General features: G+C 39.6%; 2 protein-coding genes across 2 annotated transcripts in view; one reads left to right on the forward strand and one right to left on the reverse strand.

The window, feature by feature from the left end:
• Window positions 1–2,287: 2,287 nt before the first annotated feature.
• Window positions 2,288–15,403, reverse strand: LOC139744861 (E3 ubiquitin-protein ligase RMND5A-like). The gene is made up of 9 exons (XM_071655273.1): window positions 15,257–15,403; window positions 10,224–10,369; window positions 9,245–9,382; window positions 8,445–8,545; window positions 7,595–7,761; window positions 6,681–6,846; window positions 5,473–5,575; window positions 4,892–5,046; window positions 2,288–3,933 (listed from the first exon to the last, which is right to left on the reverse strand). The coding sequence occupies exons 1-9, from the start codon at window positions 15,390–15,392 to the stop codon at window positions 3,870–3,872; spliced, it is 1,176 nt and encodes a 391-aa protein (XP_071511374.1). The 5' UTR covers window positions 15,393–15,403; the 3' UTR covers window positions 2,288–3,869.
• A 6,477-nt stretch (window positions 15,404–21,880) lies between these two features.
• Window positions 21,881–22,503, forward strand: part of LOC139744863 (uncharacterized) — a 32,485-nt gene continuing 31,862 nt past the window's right edge. Inside the window, exon 1 of the mRNA XM_071655275.1 lies at window positions 21,881–22,343. The gene's annotated coding sequence lies outside the window, so the exon portion shown is untranslated. The remainder of the gene's footprint in view (window positions 22,344–22,503) is intronic.

Genomic DNA, 22,503 nt, shown 5'->3' on the forward strand with positions numbered 1-22,503 from the left:
AGAGGAAGAAAATGAAAATTTGCCATATTATCAGAAGAATATCAGACACTTGGCCTTCACTTATATCCCATTTTGAGAACAATGCCTTGCACAACCCTTGCTGCTTTAAGGGAGAATGTGTTCAAAATCAAATTGTCTTCACTGGGTTAATGGAATGTTATGTTTTAATTTGATTTGTGTGTGTGTGTGTGTGTCTGTGTGTATGTGTGTGTTTAAAGTGCAGGATATGACCAAGTTTCACATGGACATTTACACCTCCCTCCTAAAAAAATAATAATGCAAAAGAAAGAAAACAAGTAATTTGATTTTATGAAATAGTGTTCAGAATATTTCTTGTCCAACCACCATTAACTTGCTGGAGACAACATGATTCTGATTTTATTTTGACACACCTTAATCCTCACAAACGTTTCTCTCCTGTGTCAAGCACTCCACAGACCTGATGCAATAATTTCATGATATTTGTTTATGCCTTGTATTTCAAAGCATAATTTGTAATATGGAACTTGTACAACAATTAGGTTAGTTATCAAATTTGCAATTGAGAACCACGAAACCAGAATGAGAAGGAAAAAAGTTATCACCTGTGAAAAAAAGTAAAGTAAAGCTTGAAAATTAGTCACATGGCATTGATGTTACAAGAGGTCATGTTTCGGCTTTGCAAATTTCAGTCAAGAACTTCTATAACTTGCACGAGTAAAACTGCAGCAAAATTCTAAATATGTCACTTATTTTGATGTGTATTGTTTAAAGAACGCTTTGCTACGTAAATTGATATTAGCAAAGTCCACAACAAAAATATTGCCACTGGTAACAGAAATGCAATAAATGCTGTCTCAAAGATGGGAAATCACCAAGCTTTCTTTTGAAAAGGGATGTGTATTCCTTACACTGTCACCAAAGTTCTCATTTGCAAATTCAACCCCCAGTGAGATTGTCTTACAAGTTCCAAACAGCCAAATAAAAGGCCTGTAAACACAGTAGGTGGCATATATACATTGTGTCCACTGGTAGGGGGAAGGAGTGACCCCACAGTGAACATCTATGGCAGGGTTGGAAACAGTGGTGTATCACTATATAATGTCTTGATTCAGTGGCGTTAAAGACGTGCACAACTCAACTTACTCGGCAGAGCACAAAAAATTACTCACATGAAAATAGGTACTTTTTCAGTATTTACTTGCTTTAGTGGCTATAAAAGAAAACAGAGATGTAATACTGATCAAGTATGTCTGAATTGCTTTATTATGAGCACAACTGTTCTGTTTGTTCTGAATTCGTTCCATCAATTACCCCTGAAACTTTATACCACAGAATGTACAGTCAACCTTGCTTAAGTCAACCTCGCATATTTAAAGTCAAATAATCGCCTAAGTCGAAGGCCTTTTCAACTCCTCTTCTCTTGATTTTCTATTGATTTTAGTCCCTCATAAGTTGAATTTTCTCTAAGTCGAAGCTATTTCTTCAGTCCAAATCGATTCGACTTGGGCAAGGTTGACTGTACATCACTATTCATGATGTCACATGATGGGGTTTGTTGGTAAAAACGTGTACAGAACATAGGGGCATGAAACACAGGTCTATCCGTGCTGATCTTGTATCTAAGTCAATTCTTTGTATAATACCAAAAATAAGAAAGAAAAAAGGCATGCCACAAATTCTTTGACAGCAGACTTGGTTATTGTTATACTGTGATATACATGCAATTACATATCACTCTTTATACAAAATCTTTGCACATCACTGACATCCTTGCATTCATTTTCTTGCAGACTTACTTTTTGCAAGTTCAATAAATAAATCTAGTTTTATATACATAATATTTTGCTCTCCACTGAACTCTACAATGGTTGCTAGAACCAACACACTTCTGAATATAATATATGATCTGCATACTGTTCAACATAGGATGCATTTTATGGCCCAAATATACACTTTATCGAACCATGAGTCTCGTCCACCTCACAGGGCCACACTGGCTGAACTTTACATTCCCTTGCCCAAACAAAAATGTGGGAATCAATTCGCAACACATTTCACCATTGCTGGCAATCACACATACTGGATAAGTTTTCAGCAATGGCAATGCTCACAGAGTTGATAAACAGTTGAGCGGAGAAAACAAATCTACAGTTGGATAATGCAAAATAAGTGTGAATCAATAGGCTTAGATTTATCACCATCATTAACTGGAGAGGCAAACTGATTGAGAATGTTTGCAGAAAAAAATGTGGGAATCAATTCGCAACACATTTCACCATTGCTGGCAATCACACATACTGGATAAGTTTTCAGCAATGGCAATGCTCACAGAGTTGATAAACAGTTGAGCGGAGAAAACAAATCTACAGTTGGATAATGCAAAATAAGTGTGAATCAATAGGCTTAGATTTATCACCATCATTAACTGGAGAGGCAAACTGATTGAGAATGTTTGCAGAAATTGCACTTCTTGTCAAAGAAATTCAAATAAAAATTACCAAGGGAACAAATGGAGCAAGAAACCTCAGAGACAGAAAGCAAAGTGATCCGCTCTCAAACCACTCCACAAAGCACAATGCAGTTACACAAGTCCTGCCACACAGATACTGATGCCGGTAGAGAAACCTACCATAGACGCGTTATTTACAGCTTAATAATAATGAAAAACAAAACATCTGGCATCTAAAAAAAAAAATCTGCTTTTATCGCATCATACAGTCTCTTTCTAATCCAGCAAATTTCTCCTTGGAACATTCCCACTGAGAACTTTTGGACCCGGTGTATCACCTACAGTGTGACTGGGCTTTGATGATACTGTGAAATACATTCACTGTACACTATGTGTAAGGGGTTACTTCCACACGCTTTTACAGAGAATATATGTGAGTAACATTTGTCAACATGTGGAAAAATGGCCTGTTGATAAAGAAAATTGGAATCAGAGGTACTTTGCAATAATTTAAAAAAAAAGCTTTCATAAAAAAAAAGTTATGACAAGAGACAAAAAGAAAAAGAAGGGAAAGAAATGCCACACTCAAAATGTTGTACCTCAGGGTCAACAATGAAAGTCATTTTCATTTCTATATTGGTGTGACTTTGCCATGAGTTTAATTAAAGTAACCCAATCCTGCAATACCAGCTTGCAGGAACCAAGACAGAAGTAATGTGTATATCTGTATCATTATTCAACCATCATGACTTCCATTACATGAAGATGTTTCAAGTCAACATGATCGAGTAGCTGCTACGGATTTATCATGCTGGCTAGCTTCTCAGCACCTTCTCACGAGTGTATGTAAACTTGCTACCATAGTAATCTTGTCAGTGGGCTGTAGATGAGTGTAAAGTCAAATATGCCAGAATGTGGCTGAGATATATGCCTAGAGTCATCATGCCCAAACATATTTTGTTGGGTTCAGCTTGTGTAAAACATTGTCTTACTACACAGTAAGATATTCCAAATCACCTCTTCTTTGTAAGAAATAAAACGAAATAAAGGCAGAATATGAGCTCTTTGCAGGGAAAATTTTGTGGCATGTCATCAAACTCTTGTATTTGTCCTACTGCCTAAGCCCAATTTCCTGCATATGCCAGATTGATTTAGATTCAACAGAATATTCCAATGTCCTACACGTTATGCACACTGCATAGAAAAAATAATGCAGATAAGCATGACTGAAGTTTTCCAAGATAACTGGCTGTTAAAATCATTGAAGTGCCCATCACTGACATGTGTGAGTTGTTTGAGACAAGTGTGAATCAATCACATAAGAAAGTACAAAAACTGCAATATTTGTCACAAAATCAATTGGCCGGTATCAAAGAGACACACAAATTTAGCACACCCGTTTCAGTCTCAACTTGTCACCAGGGGTAGCGCTGTCGTGCTAAAGATGAAGCTGCTTGGCGTCATTCGGTGAAGACTCGATGGGGCAGTACGGGCATTTGATCCTATCGAGAAACACAGCAGAAATATCAAAGAAAGAGTGACCATGGCATAAATGTTGTCTGTGGCTTACTTGTCAGAATGCTTTAATTTGTTACTTTACACTCAATATGATGGTGCCATGAACTTGTTTTGAAAAGTCAACTATGGTACAGTGGACTCCCGTTATAAACAAAGTCCCCGGGACTGGCAGTTTTCTTTCGTTATATCGAAATTTTGTTATAACCATACAAATAAACAATAAAAATACAGAGATTGGATAATGTTGCTGCCTGAATTTTTGCTTTGTTGTATCTGGAATTTCATTATAACCGTGTTCGTTATAATAAACAGGAGTGCGATGTACCTACTTTAGCAAAGCTTTGTATGGTCAAGTCATGACAACTAACAAACATAAAATAGAATATTGCCAGTTTTTCTTGTGTGGCAGAGAGAAGGCACCCTGCATATTAAAGATAAGTTCAACAATACTGGAAAACTTTTAATTTTTATCTGTGAAATACATCAAAAAGCAAAAACAAGAAAGGAAACCTGAAAAAAGTACATTGTCTCATTAGAAATATGCCAAACATAATCTGCTTACATTTCAATGTATATATGATGAAATACCTCTACACAGCCACCTTTTTGTGAAGATGTTCTTGGCTTCTATACACCTGCTTCTGAGTACAAGGCAGGTCACAATTTTTAAAATTCATCATCCCATTTTCCACATTACTCACTGGAAACAGATTGATAATGACAAACGTTATACTTCTGCAGTACTGCCACTACAAGCAAACCACATGCTTGTCCCATTACATCAAGTAACGCGACAAAGCCCACAAAGGTTGAATTTCATCAAATTGCCGTTCACTCAAAGACAAACTGTACAGAGAGATAGTTGGAGTTTTGAACTATTAACCTTCAAATATAAGAACAAGAAAATCACACCACTAAAGCTGAAGTTGCAGTCAAACTTACTTGCTGCCATTGATGAGCTTATTGAGGGAATCTCTGGAGATGGCATGTCCACAGGCAAGCCGCATTGGGGGGTTGTTCTCCGACGTCTGTTGCCGGAGGATGGGGCAGGCAAAGATGGAGTGGTAGCGCTGGCTTGGTTCCAGCTCCACCTCAATCTAGGGTAACCATGGGGAAGAGAAAGTGCTATCACATGCTTTCTTCACTTGTCACAATTTCTTCTACTGTTTCTTTTACCTAATAAGCCAAGATTCATATTCTATCCAGCATGCATCAGCTTTGTGATGGCATTAGCACATTGAAACATCTCCCTAGAGCAAAAAAACAGATCTTCCATGACAGAAATTACAGAATTATTTCAAAATTTCCTAGACATACAAACAAACCTTTGCATACAGCTAACAAGCTCTCATTTCTATCACTATTTCACTTCATTTTCCACAAAGATACATACAAATTGGAGTACTGCCTCTGACACTATTCCAAGATTTTACTCAAATTGTACAACCACGTTGGCAGTCGGCACTAATAGTTCACACACGTAGTCCCTGTGAGGCGGGAAAAGATGTTGATGTTGTACTCACAGGCAGTTCATCCTTGGCAGTCCACATGACATGACACTGTCTCTGCTGCATAACCTGTTTGATCTTCTGCAAGGCTGGCAGTGCTATCGTTCCAGCTGACACACTTGGGGGACATAAGTGATTAAGGTGAAAATGTGCTCAGAATTACCATATAAAAAAAACTTCAAATTTCTTGCAAACAATGACACTTACAAAAAATACATTATTTTACCCAGAAGAATTGGATTTCGACATTGCAATATCCGGACAGTTTTTAAAAGCTAAATCTGTAGTTATTGCAAGAAATGAGGACAATATTAGATAGATCTGGGTCTGCATGTCTTTCTACGGACACACACACACACACACACACAAAAGACAACACAAACAACAAAGACCAAAGCAAATAAACACAAAACAAAAGCATACAAAGAAGTAGCATACACTTAATAAACATATGTGCTGATCTCATGCTAGAAGTCATAAGAAATATGTTTCATTGTATCTGAGTCAGCAATGGTTAGGTTGTGGAATATGTTCCTTTGTCGGTTTTCTGGAATCTTTTAAAACTTCTAAGAAAATGCTCTTTGCCAACAATATGACCAAACAGTCTTACTGTGAAAGTCATCGATGGAACCAGCCACGAGAGATAAATGAAATAAGCAATACATTCAGATCAGAGAATCGATTATCTGACTTGCCATGACTACCACTAGCAGTATGATTACTTTCAAGGGTCAATGTGGGTAAAACCCTTTGCACTCTGACCCTTATGGCAGTCAAGATCTGTTACCCATGTTTCCTCCACTACAGTCAATAGGATTTCAATTTGGGATGGTACGGCATAAAGGATGGAGAGTTGACCCATTGTCCCCTTCTCAATCCGTCCTGATTTCTTGGCTGTTTTGATTTCTGAGGATGGGGACACCTGCGTCCCCAAAAGGTATGTTGCATCCAGTACTGTACAGTGTATGCTGTCACATGTGCCTGCACTGTACCTGAAAACACATCAGCTAGCCGCTTCATCCTGTCTACAGACCACATGCTATTTCCATCGAAAACCGTCCTAAAGATGAAAAGGATGGAGCGCTGTTAAATTTCATGCATGCGCAGATTGATTTCATACACCACCTATCGTCCTCTTTGTCCTCATATTGAAAGCTTCCTGACAGCTGAGTTACACATCCACACTCAGGCATGAGTGAAGCACCACTCCACTCTCTCCTTACCCGACTGTGAGAGGACTCTCGATGGAGAGACCAAGGAGGGAGCAGGCGTCCTGGGTGAAGACGTCACAGATGTCCAGCCAGTTGATGGGGTCCATGAGGTGTGCATAGGGGGTTCTCTCCAGACCCTGGGGGATGAAGACCAAACTGCCCATCAGGACCTGGAGCTCTGCAGAGAGAAAATTGAGAGGGGGTGTGATGAACGAATGTTAGGTTTCGCGAACTGGAACTTGTAAGGCAATTTCACAAGTGGTTGACTTTGCAACGGAGAACCACGGTCAACGAAAGAATGAGAAATGGGTGTTATTCCTTTTCACAAGTAAAGTTTAGTGATTTCCAAACTTGGTGACAACATACATGACATTTATGTTATGGGAAGTATATTTTCGCAACGGTTAATTTCGCAAGAATTAGTCGCCTCATGTACTTCGGGAAAATAAAAACAAAGCAAATATTGCATGTACAGTATGTAAAGTCCTGTGTCAGGCAAAACATTTCACTCACAGTTCAAAGGGCGATTATGACACAAAGGAGAATTCTCACAAAACCTATGACAAACCAGAAATAACTCACTTGGAGCTAGGTGGCAACAATATTGTACTCTTATTCTTTACATGCTTGAACACACATCAGTAATCATGTTATTGTACATGACTCTTTGTTGGAAACCAAGAAACGAACATCTTAGCATTTAATGCACAACACTCCTCATTTTCAGGATCTGGCAAGTACCTTCTTATGAAGTGTGTTCATTCATTTACCATCCCCCAAATTGATCCTCATATACAACAGAACTGAAGCTTGTTTTGGACTGTTCATATTTGTATATTGGCACCACTAAAACACACACACACACACACACACACACACACACACACACACACACACACACACAAACACTTAAAAATCCAATTTACCTTTTGGATGAGCACATGCAAACTGTGCCACATTCCTTGCATAAAGTAGGGCTTCAATCTGCTTCTCTGGTCCTTGGCGTATAAACTCGATGAAGCGCAACCGGTGTAACTTGAATTCCAGAGAACTGTTTTGGGCACGAAGCTGATCTCGATGCCTTTCAGCCCATCTGTCATTGTCAGGAGGAGAAACCCACTTCTGAATATAAACTGTACCTTTGTTTCACAGTGAACCAATTTGCTGAAATATGTCATTCATGCAATAAATGCCGCAATATCACTTTCAAAGTGGCAGTATTCATATGACAGACACAAACAAAGAAGACTTTAAACTACAAAACTACACCTCCTGATTTCTTATGATCAGAATAGGGAACCAACAATTCTTGGTTTATGGTATACCATAGAAAATAAAGCAAGACAGATGTATGACTAGTTCTATCAACAACCAACATTGGATTTCACACTACATTCTACAAACAAGGCAAGTGCCAAAATGTGTCTCTGATGTGTCTTCAACTCCCCAAGGGACATCTACCATCCGAGTTTGGTCACAAACAAATATATGGATCAAACGTTTTGAGCCATATCCTTCCCCACGTTTAACTTCAGGGGCACATTCATGTAAAAGGAAAAACTCTGAAGCAACCAAACAAAATCTTGAGGTAAATCAATCCATCGCCCCTCAGTATGAAGTATAGGCAAATGATGTAACCGAAATTCATGACAATCTGATAAGAGCGACTCGTAAATCTTGAGTGACTCAAAAGCATTCCACTGAATGGACAAAGAATTCTGCATCACTTATGCCTTTATGCCAGTCAAATGAGTTTGTCAAAAAGTTGTTTCTCACTCTAGAGCCGGCTGTAGGTCCTTCTCTTTCAGTGCGGCCAGAATTCTGTTGATTTCGACAAAAGGCTCCTTGGCTGCATCTGCCACATCTAGTGCTGCTTCCTGTTGATAAAAACAGAATGAACAAATCATCAAACAGCACAAAGGCTCACACAATATGTACCTACGCATATCATCAATCTCCTATAAACATTTCTCTTCCCTTAAAAAGTTATACATATATACACACACATAAACTTTATAAAATCTAAACAGCATGGAAACATGTATTGTATAAAGGAAATGAATGTGAGCTCTAATAAATTAGCCATGATCACATTTTTTGGGGGGTTAAATAAATCAAAAAGACATCAACCTTGTACAGTTATTTGTAAACTGGTAGTGTCTTAAAAAACAAACAAGCACCTAAGCAAAAACCATGCACAGCATCAAACAACCATTTTCTCACCAGTTGAAAGTCACAATCAGCTAATGCCTCATATTAATGGGACTAGGGTAGCCTTTTAGTATCACAGAGACATTACAAAGACAGTACAAGACATCATTTACACACATATTTCAATGATTTTAATGATACCTGTTGGGAGATATCGATTTAAGGAAAAGGACGAACACGATGCCAGTATTTACAGACAACGGACACTGCATGCTGCATGATGTACAATTTTGTCATATGTGTTATGGATGATGCACAGCAGGCAAACAGACACACAGCTGTAAAAAAACAGTGAACTTGAGCCCTAGCCTCATGTAACCTAGAAATGCTGTGTGGTAAGAAGAAGATTGTCAAAGTTCACTGACCTGTGTGAGATTCTCTGCCACATCCAGCATGCCTTGCCTCAGGAAATGTTCACAGATCACTGTGTTCAAGAGTTGCATACGATCTTCATTGCCATATGTCGGGTGCTGATTCAGATCAATCAACTCACTTACAAAGTTCTGAAGAGTGAGAAACAGAAGGCAGACATGAACTGGGTTGTAGTAAATCCTGTCCATTATGTTGTGGCTGCATCAGAGCTGTATTTAACATTTTCCCTAGAACAAAGAACTCTTTATAGGTTGCTTATGTTCTTTAAAGGTTATTATCCAATAGGTTTTGAATTATGCTTCATCACGTTGTGTGCACTGCATACTGCCCTTCATTAAAAACTCATGTAATTTTTTTTTTCAAGCATAGGGCCCTCCCAAATAAAAGCAAAAGAAAAAACAAAAAAGGGTAGAAAGGTGAAGCAACTGTATTCTTTGATGTACATGTACTGTAAGTCATTCTATACTAGTGTTCATCTTCTTTCATAGAGAACTTGTATGCATTCTCGAAACAAAAGTACTTAAATATTGTTTTTGTATATAGAGTTACGGTACGTTACATGACATGATCGTCATTCTCTCGTTGTGTACATACAATGTATATGACAACAGAGTGGTAGGTTCAACAATGCACAAACCTTGAAAAGAAACAGTAATTGCAGTTCATCTTTAAATAGGTCACTTTTTTATCTCTCACTTTTTTTACTCTCTACAAGTACGAAAACAGTCAAATTGCAGTTGTTTATCCATATGTAGTCCACTATATCATTCCTTGATATACACGTACAGGGTGCTAAACTGACATTGTTTTAAATAACATATGAAATAAAATGCAACTGAAAATCGATACGTAGGTATACTTTATATCAAAGAGTTCAGTGCACATTGCTTTGCAGTTAATTATTGATATACACTTCCAAGAAAACAGTTCAGTTTCTCTTGAAGCCCAGCTTAGAAAACACTTTTGACTCACCTTATCAATGGATTTTCCCACTTTTGAAACACTACTGTGGATGTCCTTGTGTTCATTGCTGATTCGTGATGTTATCTCTTTCACTCTCTTCACACTGGATGACAAGATGTGATTGTGGAAAATGTTGAATTGGTGGTCCGGAGGTGCTGTGTAGAAAAAGATGATAAGAGAGCACTGATAAGAAGAACTGAAGCAGAAATCTAAGAATTATGTTTATAAATACATTATACGCACACATGCAAGATAACTACCAGGTATGTACATGTATGTACACCACTTTCCAGTATGCGGACTTCATGTAATGAAGGATGTACACTCTTTCTTGTGGGAGGTCGATTGCCACATCATTAAATTCTAATCATCATTTCTAGTGTTTGAACAGCAAAGCCCCTATGCCTAGCCTAAACCCCTGGATCGTCCAAGATCATTTTCAGTGTGTGACAGTGATAGGTTTGCATAGCCCTTTGCTTTGAAGATTAAAGTGAAAACATAGTTCTGGTAAGGGTTTGAGAACCTGTCTTGCACCATTTCATATTTGCTTGCAATATATCGAAAGAGTCTACCAAGAAACTTTATACCTGGCTAACGCGATTTGCCGGGATGGTGAATTGTTTATTTTGCGATAAAAAATAAAAGTCGGTATACCAGTTTTTATTCCAGAATTAGAAGGATCCAGGTTAACTCGGTCTCAGGGACAACTCGGCCCTATTTCAGACAATTTACACACAGTTCGTGATTGCCGTATGCTGTATTACTATTAAATATAAAATTACATAGGCGGACGTTCATTTCGTATGCGCGCCAAAGAGGTTCTTTGATGCACGCATTGTATCAACTCGGATCACAACTGCAACCAGCCAGAATGCGAAGCGCTCCCATACTACAACACTGTACAATCCAGAGGGACAACTTGGCCCCGCCATCAAAGTGAGGTCGAGTTATCCCCAAGTCCGAGTTAGCCTGACCCCGATCGGGTAAGTTGTGAGATACAAACATTTTTGGTCAATATTTCGCATTTTCGTTGTTACCCAACGAATATCTTGTTATTACAGCGTTATTCCACACATTTCTTAGGCATACGTGTACATTTTGGAGCAAAATTTGACAATTTTGCAGGCGTACTAGAACTGTTTTGCCATTAAGGCCAAGTAAAAAAAGAAACCAGTTTCTCGTCCTCGCGCGCATCGATTTTGGCCGCCGCATCGATTTTTTTACTATTTATTATTTTCAAAATGGCACTGAAAATACCAAGAAATTCATCATTCTCGTCCCAGCCCACTCCCCGCCCGCATCGATTTTCAGTTGCCGCATCGACTTTTTTGATATTTACTATTTTTTCGGCCGCCGAAAAAAAAAAATCAACAATTCACCTACCAATCGTGATGTCTCATTTCTAATTACGCCTTGCGTCCTCTACTTAGCTGTAGTACAGCTGTAGCTTCTGTATGTGCGTATGTAATAACGCATGCATTTCACACTGCGAGCTCGGCAAGTTAGAAGGAATGACCCACAAAGCAGTCGAACTGTAGTTGGATGGGCGCGGGCGGGCCTGGGCTAGCTGTGATGTACAGCGCACTTGGTACGTCGTGAACGCGATAGCGGCAACATTTTTGCGATCGATCGCTGATATTCCACGCATATTTCGTATTTTTCCCCGTTTCTCATATTTCAAGCGGATGAATTGTACTGTACAAGTGCTTGTGAGGATTGTATCGAGTTTGTATACATTTTCATGTCATTGTGACTATGTGCATGTGTGTGCAGTGTCGGAAGGTACGGTAGTGCCGGTGCAGTGGCCGTGTCGCACCGTATTGGCAAAGTGTGCGTGTCTGTAGCTGTGCAGGGTCGGTCACCGGTACCATCCCCAGGGTCCTGTTGCATAAAACTTTTTTTTCCAGTTGAAATCACAAAATTCCGGTTGGAAGCTCCCAACCAGAGTTTTTATGCAACGGATTTTACATTCTTAGATTAGCAACCTTAAAAAATTCAGGTTGGGCAAATCCCAACCAGAATTTTCTACGGTTGCTAAAAAATAGTAAAGCCCTCTCTCGTTACCTTTCTCAGAATTACCGGACGAGAAACACATATTACCTTCATTTTGACAATCCTCGAAAAAATAGTAAGATATCAAATAGTAAGGACCTCCCTCATCGCCTTGCTCAAAAAACCCGGACGAGAAACTACTATCTTTTTTTACTTGGCCTAATCAGAAATTGAATAAAGGAGAAGAACTTGAAGAACAGTCAAAAATGTCTAACATTACGGTTACACTAATAGTAGGGTGTCTGGAGTATTTTTCTAACTTTTGAAATTCTTTCAAAAGCCGATTATGAACAATTTCATATGAAAGAGAATTATGTTATTATTAGACATATTTCAAATTTCACGACGAAATGATGTTCCTATCTCGAGAAATTAAGCTTTGAAATTACGCCAATATTAGAACTTTTTCTCGCTGAGAACGAGCAAAACATGGCACAAATCATGTTCGCAAATAGCGCTGAGAAGCTGCTTGAGCGTGCGGATCTCAAGCGAGAGGTTAATGAGCGCTCAGCGGTTAGCCAAAACGCGTAACCAGCGCAGAAGCCACTCCCCCAATTGTGTTGTCATACCCGTGTGCGCTAGCGCGCTGCGTGCGTTCGTACGTGCTCGCTATGGTACATGGTCGTATCGCAGGCTGCGTAGCTAGTTCTAGCCCGCGCCCCACCGGAAAATGCGGGGAACTGGGCGGAGAACATCATGATTTGTCAGCGGCACGGCGGCCAGGGCAGCCGGCGTGGCGAACATGGTTCGAAGAAAACGTACATTGTAGCCAACTGTCGAGAGCAGGTGCAAGCAGCTCGTGTGAAATGTACAAGCTGTACTAGTACAACCTCTACAGGCTTGGAAATAATGCCTCATTACCACTATTCGTACGTGCATGAATGACCAAATACGAGTCTTCCGAAATCTTTTGCATGCCCTTTTTGTCAATCGGGTATTCATACATTTGCAGATACGAGTACCGCTACCACAGTAGTACAGTATGTACGTTGGCAAGAGAACAATCACAATCGACTTCTCCGTGCCAGTCTAGACTCGAGCATCGCGGGTGCATTTTTGAAAAGGCCGAAAAATAGATAAGCAACGATAAGAACATTACCAATCCACATAATACCGTATTAAAACTAATACTAGTAAATAGAATTTTAGTAGAGTCTAGAGCTAGATGTTCTCCGTTTTCAAACTGATTAGCCACGTACGGTACGTGATTTGTGAGCGTGACTGTATCCAAATGTACAGAGTGCTATCAATATATGTGATGTGTGCTAAAGATCAGAGCTATCGCAAGCGACAGCTCAGTTAACTAGTTTCCAGCAGCTGCTCACTGATCGGCCGCATACACACACACACACACACACACACACACACAGGTAGCTTGCTTGTAGCGCTGCATGTGCGCACGCGATCAACACACACCGCAGCAGAGGCCATGTGACTGCAGACGCGATACGTATTGAATTTACAATGAGTACCTTCGCGCGAAGTTACTATGGATTCTTGCATACGAAGCCACACCTAAAACGTTCGCTGTGGCCAAAAAATTATTGCAAGGGGTATCTTCAAGGCGATATCCCCACACCTAGGTGTGGAGCTAGCGAAAAACTAGCGGCACCATCGGATTCAGCATATCCACAACTACTAGCATGTCTCACGGCGATACAAATACCGAAGCAGACGCTGAGATATGGGGATAGATGTGCTTCTATCGATTTTTACATCAATTTATCGTCAGATTCATGTACCGCCGTTCTGATAGGATATGGAGAAAAACTTCCTCTTTCATATGATACCAAATTTGTCAGGATTCGTTAATGGCATGGTCTGGGGATTTGGCAATAAAGGCGAAATTTGGCTCAAAAATGCTGGGTCAAAACAGCGTAGGCACCCGGCTCCATTGCGTTCTATGGGACTTGCGTGTTATAAGATAGGGGCGCGTTTTGGTCGAGGGTTAGCAGTGCGCGATCAGACACCCTACTAATAGTATGGTAGCCCTACTACATATCGACCACCTTCTTTTAAACCGACCGCGTATAATTCGCGCACTGAACACTTTAATAGTACGCACTTCTCTGCGCGCAAAGCACATATAAATGGATTGGCTTTGAATGTAGATGAGGATGGTGTGGGAAAACGTGATAATTCACTGTTCATTAATGGTTTTAATCAAGGACAAAATTTCGAATGAATATTTTCACCGAATCGCAATGACGGCACAATGTAATGTCTATGGAAGTTTCTAAAAAGCTTCGTTGACGTTTTCTACAACACGGTGCTCAATACAACTCGGTTTGCGTGCATTGTCAATGCAAAAACAGCGGTCGATCTTAATAACAAGATTTACCGCGGGGAGCTAAAACGAGGCCACGCTAGTTCGTCAGCGATATTTTTGCACTGAAACTTCGAATCGAAAAGGAAACAACGGCATTTGATAGAGCTGGATTTTCTCAATCACGTAGGTTAAGTTTTTTACGTGAATTTCAGTGTTAAATATTCTTATCAAGCAAATAAACATTAGGCGGTCGATGAGTAGTTGGTCCAACCCTACTATGAATACGATTACTGCAGTAACACTTCAATTACTTGAATTAGGTACAAGAGAAAGGCCTACAAAGTTGTACGTACAATACCCACATAAACTCTATGACTATGGTTTATGAGCTCTACAGTGCAGCCACGGCCAGGTGTACATTAAAGCTCAAAAGCTAGTGAGCTGAGCTGAGCGAGAGGTAGCTTCTAACAGGTTCGTTCTACGCTACTCTATCAGTCTATGCTCTAGTCGTACACTGTACATTAACTACGACCAGCAGCCCTAGATTTATACGCTATGCGTATGGGGCTGCTGGTCGCAGCGCAGTTAACTGTGCATCAACAAACCATACATAGGACTGTACATGGTACACAATGGTCATACATGGCATTTGAATGTCGATAGTTCTGATGCAATAGAAACACCATCGGTGATAGACTGTAAGGTAAGGCAAAATACCTACATTTTGATATTTCGTCTCGAACAGTAGCAAGGTTGTCAATCAATTCATCGAGAGTCCTTTCAGCGTGATTCAAAACACCGTGGAATTTGCCCAAAACCTTGTCGGCTTCTTTCTCGACGTTCATGCAAGCATCCATTTTAATAGGTGATGGTGGGGATGTGACAAAGACAAAACATTACATAGGACAAGACTAAAGAGGGCGCTTGAATGAAAGTGGCAGAGCCACCAAAGAGATTTTTCTCCTCCCCACCACTGGGGAAAATCTCCTTGCAGAGTAGTTCTGTGGGCAGAGCGGGTTTCGCTGTGGTCTCAGAGAGGGGTCTGAGTGGTCTACTCCATGTACGTATACCTCTTTATTGTCATGTTTGTAGTTTTGGTCGCGACGATTGGAGTATAGCTACTACAGTTAGGTATTATACACTGTCTTGTTTTGATGGATTACGTACATTGTTTCACCAATGTTGCTCCACTCACTGAAATGATAATGAAAAAGTAACGATCAAAACAATCACTGCAATAACGATGACAATAATCAGGGGTGGATCCAGGGATTCCGTAAAGGGGGGGGGGGTTCCTTTACATAATTAAAGTGGGCGCATGCCCCCTTCTCTCCCCCCCCCCCCCCGTTTTTGTTTTTTGTTTTTTTGGTTTTTTGGTTTTAACAAAAATATATAATAAAGGGGGCACTAGGGATGCTAGGGACAGCAACACTGTAAACGTAATTATATGATGATAACAAAAATGATATGATAATATGTGGAAGCTATCATGATGTCATAATCTTTCAGTCTGACTGAATTGGTGGGGTTTTTTATCTCACGTTCGGACTCCATCTATTCCTTAATTTCAAATTGCAAACATTGCTGTTTTTTATTTAAGGGATGTATATAAGTATTAGTTGAGATGAGGATTCAGCTTTTATCTTTGTGTGAGATATACTTAAACCATTTTATGAAACTGTGAAGGAGCACTCACTCTAAGAGGAATTCAAAGTTTATTTAATGAAAAATGGTTATGAAATGGCTACGATATTCAAATACAAGGTAAAACAAAGCAATCCTTAAAAAGGTGGGTCCCACCTTTCTTTAGGATCTCTTTGTTTTGGATTTCTCAGCCATTTCAAAACCAATTTTCATCAAATTAATTTTGAAATACATGTACTCCACTTATGTGCTCCTATGCACTTAATAAGATGTTTCTCGTTATCTCACAGAAACAGTTGGAAACTTGGAGTCCCATCCCAGCCAAAACTATGCCATCCCTTAAAATTAGGGAAAGAGTCATATAATGTGCCCCAAATGGCTACTTTTTTTTCAAGAAATAGTGACCTCTGTTAAAATCACATTTGGAAATCAAATAAAGATACGATAACCTTCACCGCACAATCCTTTCGTTGGTTTGTACATAATCTTTATCATAAAGATCATTATTTTGCAATATATAACACAAATCCCCACCCCCATCCCCAGTGGCGGATCCAGAGGGGACGTACCAGGCACGCGCCCCCTCTTTATTTTTTGGTAAAACAAAAGCAATAAAAAGAAAAATGGGGGTGCGTGCACCCCCCTTTAATTTTGCAGAGGGGCCTCCTCTTTACGGAATTCCTGGATCCACCCCTAACTGCCTCCTCCCTCCCCTTTCAAAATTATGTGTGCATGGCTATAAGATCATTAGGCCCATGTGGTACCGGTAGTTAAAGGTCCTGTTTACCTTTGGGAACAGAGATTTAAAAAATGTTCAAAATATTACATTTGATGCATATGTATATAGGCAGGGCTCGACACTAACGGTGGCCCGGTGGCCCGGGGCCACCAAAAATGAAAGTCGGGCCACCAAATTTCAAAAAAGGGCGAATTTGGTGGCCCGCCTCGGGCCACCAAAATTTTTTGAAAAGTATGTCAATAAATTCGCAACTTTTTACGACGGAAATTAGCAGTTAAATTTGTTGAAAGGATGGATAAAAAAGACTGAATGAGTGCCTGAGAGTGAGTGTTGCAAGTTTGTTGAAGTTTATTTATGAGTAGATAATTATGTCCAACTTCTAATTCTTACTATCATAAAACTTAAATATTTGACTCATTAAAAAAAAGGACTTTTAATGTTTTTTATTTTTTTTTTCGGGACACCAAATTTTTCTCTCGGGCCACCAAAAATTTGAAATTTAGGATTTTGGTGGCCCCATCGGGCCACCAAACAAAAAAGTTAGTGTCGAGCCATGATATAGGTCTGTTGTGTCACAAAACATCTTACCATATAGAATTTCCGAAATAAAGCCTAAAATATAAGGAGAGATCAGTATTTTTCTCATGAAACTATAACTGTTGACGGTTTAGTCTGAAAACATTTTTATTATAACTGTTGTTCACATTTTGTGTATCTAACAATACTTAACATCGATTATATTGATTCACATTTTTACAGTGGTTTTTTTCTATCCCAAACTCACATTTTCGAACTATTTTAAGCACTTGTTTTAATTGCAAATGGTAAATTATGCCTTTAATGTAGTGACAATAAGATGTGGAGGCTGCGGATTTTTTCGTTTTTAATGCTTGTAAACTAAAAGCAATCTACTGAAAATTTTGAGCCAGCGAATGCAAGACTTGTAAGACCATGACACTGACATTTCATATAATATGCATATATAATTGTTTGATTATGACCAATAGCACTGTTTCAATAAACATGTTCAACTTTGAATTCCACGGTTTTGTGATATCTGATTTTATCAAATGACTTACGATATAATAAATTATCTATGTTTCTTTAATGTCAACTTCTAAAGAGTGTTAAAGTTTCCCTAGAAGGCACCTATGGTTAAATTACTTAACACTCACAGATTGGGTATTATGATTTTTTCCAGGGCTTGTTACTTTTTCCATAACCATATCGATGAAGACTATCAAAGTTGGCTGGTAATAAGTGCCTATACTGTGATTTTCAGTGTTGTAATTTTCAATATTTATTTTATTGATACTGGCCTCGTCCTACAAACCATCAGATGGGAAAGAGGAAATAAGACGAAAGAAACGTTAAAGTAAGAACAGGTGTAACATTTCAAACGTAATAAAAAGCTGTTTGCTTTTAATGATACACAACTTCAAAGATGGCTATGTCATATATTTGAAACCACACATAGTTTTGTTCTTCAAACTTTTACGTTCTTTAAAATTGCATATTTAATAGGTTTTCCCGGTCAATTTCATGTTTTGGTCATTCAAATTCATATAACGTGCATTCAAATTCACCCAGCGCACGCACGCGGAAATATTCGGGCATTCAAATTCAGAATCCGAGCGATCAATTTCACTTAGGCCTATGGGCGTTCTATTTCGTTTTCGTGAAATCAAATTCACGATTGGGCGTTCAATTTCTAAATGCGAGCATTGCATTTCCTACTCATTCAAATTAAAATGCATTCAAATTCACGCGGAAGTCATGTGATAGTCCCGATGAGCTTGTTTGGAGCGTTCAATTTCATTTTGAGGCGATCAAGTTCCTACTTAGTGCAATCAATTTAACGAGGAAAATGGAATAGACTTTTTTAAGAAAGGAGAAAAGGCATACACAACCAATGAATGCTTGCATATTATAGTGTAATCATTATTGTTTAACGGTTCTATACATTGTTCTCTTTTCATGTATTCTTTGTTTTCATCTAAAAAAATTCTAAATTGTAAGGTCCAATCAGCAGTGCATCTAAACAACACAACAACAATCTAATCATATTTCTTGATGATACTGCATACATGCTGGCAACGCCCAAACACTAACCACATAATGGTAATGCATCAATAAAAGACAAACTGACACACAATGACCTCACATAGTCCCGCAAAAGTAAATCAGTAAGATAACAATAAACAACAAATAAGACGTATACAGTGTTCATGTTATCAGTTTCAATGTAAGCCTAGCCGAAATTGCTTTTTTTTTTCTGAAGGTGTCAACCAACCTTCCGTATCATGTTTGTTTTATTTTGTTTCATTTTCCATGTAAGAAGATGGCTGCAATAGCTGTTCTTCTGTGAGGTCCAGTTGGATATAAGGTGGGACCACTACACCGGGTTAAACACTCTGCTCTTTGCGATAAATTTTAATGAAGTGGGATCTTTTGCGTGCATGCAGTTGTGACTCTGTCACACATGGAACCTCCATTTTACGTCCTATCAGAGGGACATGTGCCTGCATATTCCTTTTCGTGAAGCCCGGGTTCATATTTGTCAATGAACAGGTGGACCTCTACTGCAAAATAAATAATATTCATCATAAATCCCGATATATTCACAGCTAAATGAAAAAGACACACATTAGGCGTTTTCACATCAGCCCGATAAAAGTCCAAGCTCGAGATATTTTTCGCGATTGCGAATTAGCGCGCTGTTTCATTTCTTATTCACATTAGCCCGAAGAGAATTAGCCCGAAATTTTTTCGAGCTAATTCGACAGCTGAGCATGTGCAAACAGCATCAGTAATGTATGCACTTTCAAAAATTCCTCACGATTTGTGTGCAGTTTGCCTCGATCGCTCGGGTCACACACGCTAGGCATAATGGGATGCATCGCGCTAATTTCTCGAGTCGTTTTCACATTATCAATAGCGCGCTACTATCCCGCTATTTCAGAAATTTCCCGAGTTGGACTCAAGAAATTTTCTCGACCAGAGCGATACAATTAGCGCGCTATATGTGTTCACATTATCAAATAGCGCGATATTTCGTGATAGGGTTAATTTCCCAAGTCAGAAAATAACGCGCTATTTCGAAACATCGGGCTGATGTGAAAACGCCTATACACGGCCCTAAACTAACTAAATTCCGGCCTTCTTTTAAATTGAATGCAGCTATTTGGAACATGTAGATGGTTGCCTATTCACGAATTTGAATGACCGACGAGATTCCGTCGCCAGCTTGACATAAATTTGAATGCTCATTGCTGAAATGCGTGCTCCACTCTTAAATTTGAATGCTCCGATAGTGAATTTGAATGCTCCGACAATGAATTTGAATGCTCCGATAGTGAATTCGAATGACCGGATTTTGAATTTGATTTGCCGATTCAGTGCTGCGAGCGTGGAATGCGTGAAACTGAATGCTCGGAATATAGGAACTTGAAATAGGCGTTTTCACATCAGCCCGATAAAAATCCAAGCTCGAGATATTTTTCGCAGAAAATAGTCAGCAAAACAGAGCGCTATTTCGAAACATCGGGCTGATGTGAAAACGCCTACTGACAAAAGTATGAAATTGACTGGGAAAACCTCTATTAAACGATAGTTCCAAATTATTTATTTGTTTGTATGTGCTTTTTTTTCCTACAGTTAAAATTAATATACCATAGCTCTCAAGTAACCTCACACTAGGCGTTTTCACATCAGCCCGATAAAAATCCAAGCTCGAAATATTTTTCGCGATTGCGAATTAGCGTGCTATTTCATTTCTTATTCACATCAGCCCGAAGAGAATAAGCCCGAATTTTTTTTCGAGCTAATTCGACAGCTGAGCATGTGCAAACAGCATTAGTAATGTGTGCACTTATAAAAATTCCTCATGATTTGTGTGCAGTTTGCCTCGATCGATCGGGTCACACACGCTAGGCATGATGGGATGCATCGCGCTAATTTCTCGAGTCGTTTTCACATTATCAAATAGCGCGCTACTATCCCGCTATTTCAGAAATTTCCCGAGTTGGACTCAAGAAATTTTCTCGATCAGAGCGATACAATTAGCGCGCTAATTTGTGTTCACATTAGGCGTTTTCACATCAGCCCGATGTTTCGAAATAGCGCTCTATTTTCTGACTTGCGAAATTAAAAAATATCTCGAGCTTGGATTTTTATTGGGCTGATGTGAAAACGCCTAATATCAAATAGCGCGCTATTTCGTGATCGCGTTAATTTCCCAAGTCAGAAAATAGCGCGCTATTTCGAAACATCGGGCTGATGTGAAAACGCCTAATGGGATGCATCGCGCTAATTTCTCGAGTCGTTTTCATATTATCAAATAGCGCGCTACTATCCCGCTATTTCAGAAATTTCCCGAGTTGGACTCAAAAAATTTTCTCGATCAGAGCGATACAATTAGCGCGTTAATTTGTGATCACATTATCAAAATTAATAGCGCGCTATTTCGCTATCGGGAAAATTTCCCAAGTCAGAAAATAGCGCGCTATTTCCAAACATCGGGCTGATGTGAAAACACATACTGAAAACTAGCCTTTTAACATTTTAGTCATAGATTAAAATCATTTACGGGCCTGCTTTTGCAGAGCTCAAGAGCTTTTTCTACATAGCCTTAGACCGTGTTCACCTTAGTACAAGCATGACCAATGCCGACTACGACTCGAACTTCCAACCTACCTGCGTAATTATTTGTCGTAGATGGGGTAATACCATTCCAGCCAGAGCGATTCCAGCAGGTGCCGCTCTTCGTCGTCACGCTTGTGTGCTTCTGAATGAGGGCCAGACGGATAGGGTAAACAACAAGGCAGACGCTCCGCGTCACGACAAGTCGATATCACAGAAGCCATTCAGCTTGTCACGTCGGAAAAACTTGCTGTCGGGTGTAATACGGGAAACAGCGTGCGAAGCTCTGGTGCTGCCAAAGCACAGGGCCACTACCACCGCGACCGACATTTGAGCATTGTCCTCAAGTCCGACTTTACAGATGGACATATCCGGTTGAAGTGCTCTCTACTTTGCATCAAATGTCGGCCTGTACATGTTCTGCTAATGCCTGAAAGAATCGTTAAAATTTTCGTGCAGTGAGAAAACAACATTAATTCCCTCTGTCGTCTGGATCGGCAGAACTATTAGATATACTTAGTAATTTAGATGAACGGAGTTGCGGAATAAGGACATCAATCGCCGAATCGGATCATTTGATTCCCCAGTATCTTGTGACAGAGATCACTGCATATTAAAGTGTGGTGCCGGTGTAAGCAAGGGATACTTAATCGGCCAAGTCGGCTGAACTTTCTCTGCGTGTTCGCCAAGATTGAGCTGAGTAGAGACTAGAGTTACGTCGCAGGTCAACAAAGTTTTGGTGGAAGGGACATCAAAAGTCAAATGTTCATCACTGATGACAAAGGTATGTAGTGCCGGTATGTACTATTGATGTTGGTACTTGGTAATGGGTAATCCCTGCAGCAGCTCGTAGAAAGCTAAACTGGGATGGACTGTGCGATGACGACATTGGCCGACAGTTATGATTGCCAGCATGCAACAACTAAAACAATGTTGGGCAAGCA

Source organism: Diadema antillarum, unplaced genomic scaffold (genome assembly GCF_040938485.1).
Source record: "Diadema antillarum isolate AM-2024a unplaced genomic scaffold, OU_Dant_1.0 seq00001215_RagTag, whole genome shotgun sequence".
In the NCBI taxonomy this organism is placed as follows: domain Eukaryota; kingdom Metazoa; phylum Echinodermata; class Echinoidea; order Diadematoida; family Diadematidae; genus Diadema; species Diadema antillarum.

Bases quoted from the DNA above. Each gene is read 5' to 3' on its own strand.
- LOC139744861 (XM_071655273.1), bottom strand. From the start codon at position 15,392: ATGGATGCTTGCATGAACGTCGAGAAAGAAGCCGACAAGGTTTTGGGC. The intron at 9,383-10,223 runs GTGAGTCAAAAG...CTCACTCTTCAG, and splicing joins TGGGAAAATCCATTGATAAG to AACTTTGTAAGTGAGTTGAT. The intron at 7,762-8,444 runs GTGAGAAACAAC...TGACAATGACAG, and splicing joins GACCTACAGCCGGCTCTAGA to ATGGGCTGAAAGGCATCGAG.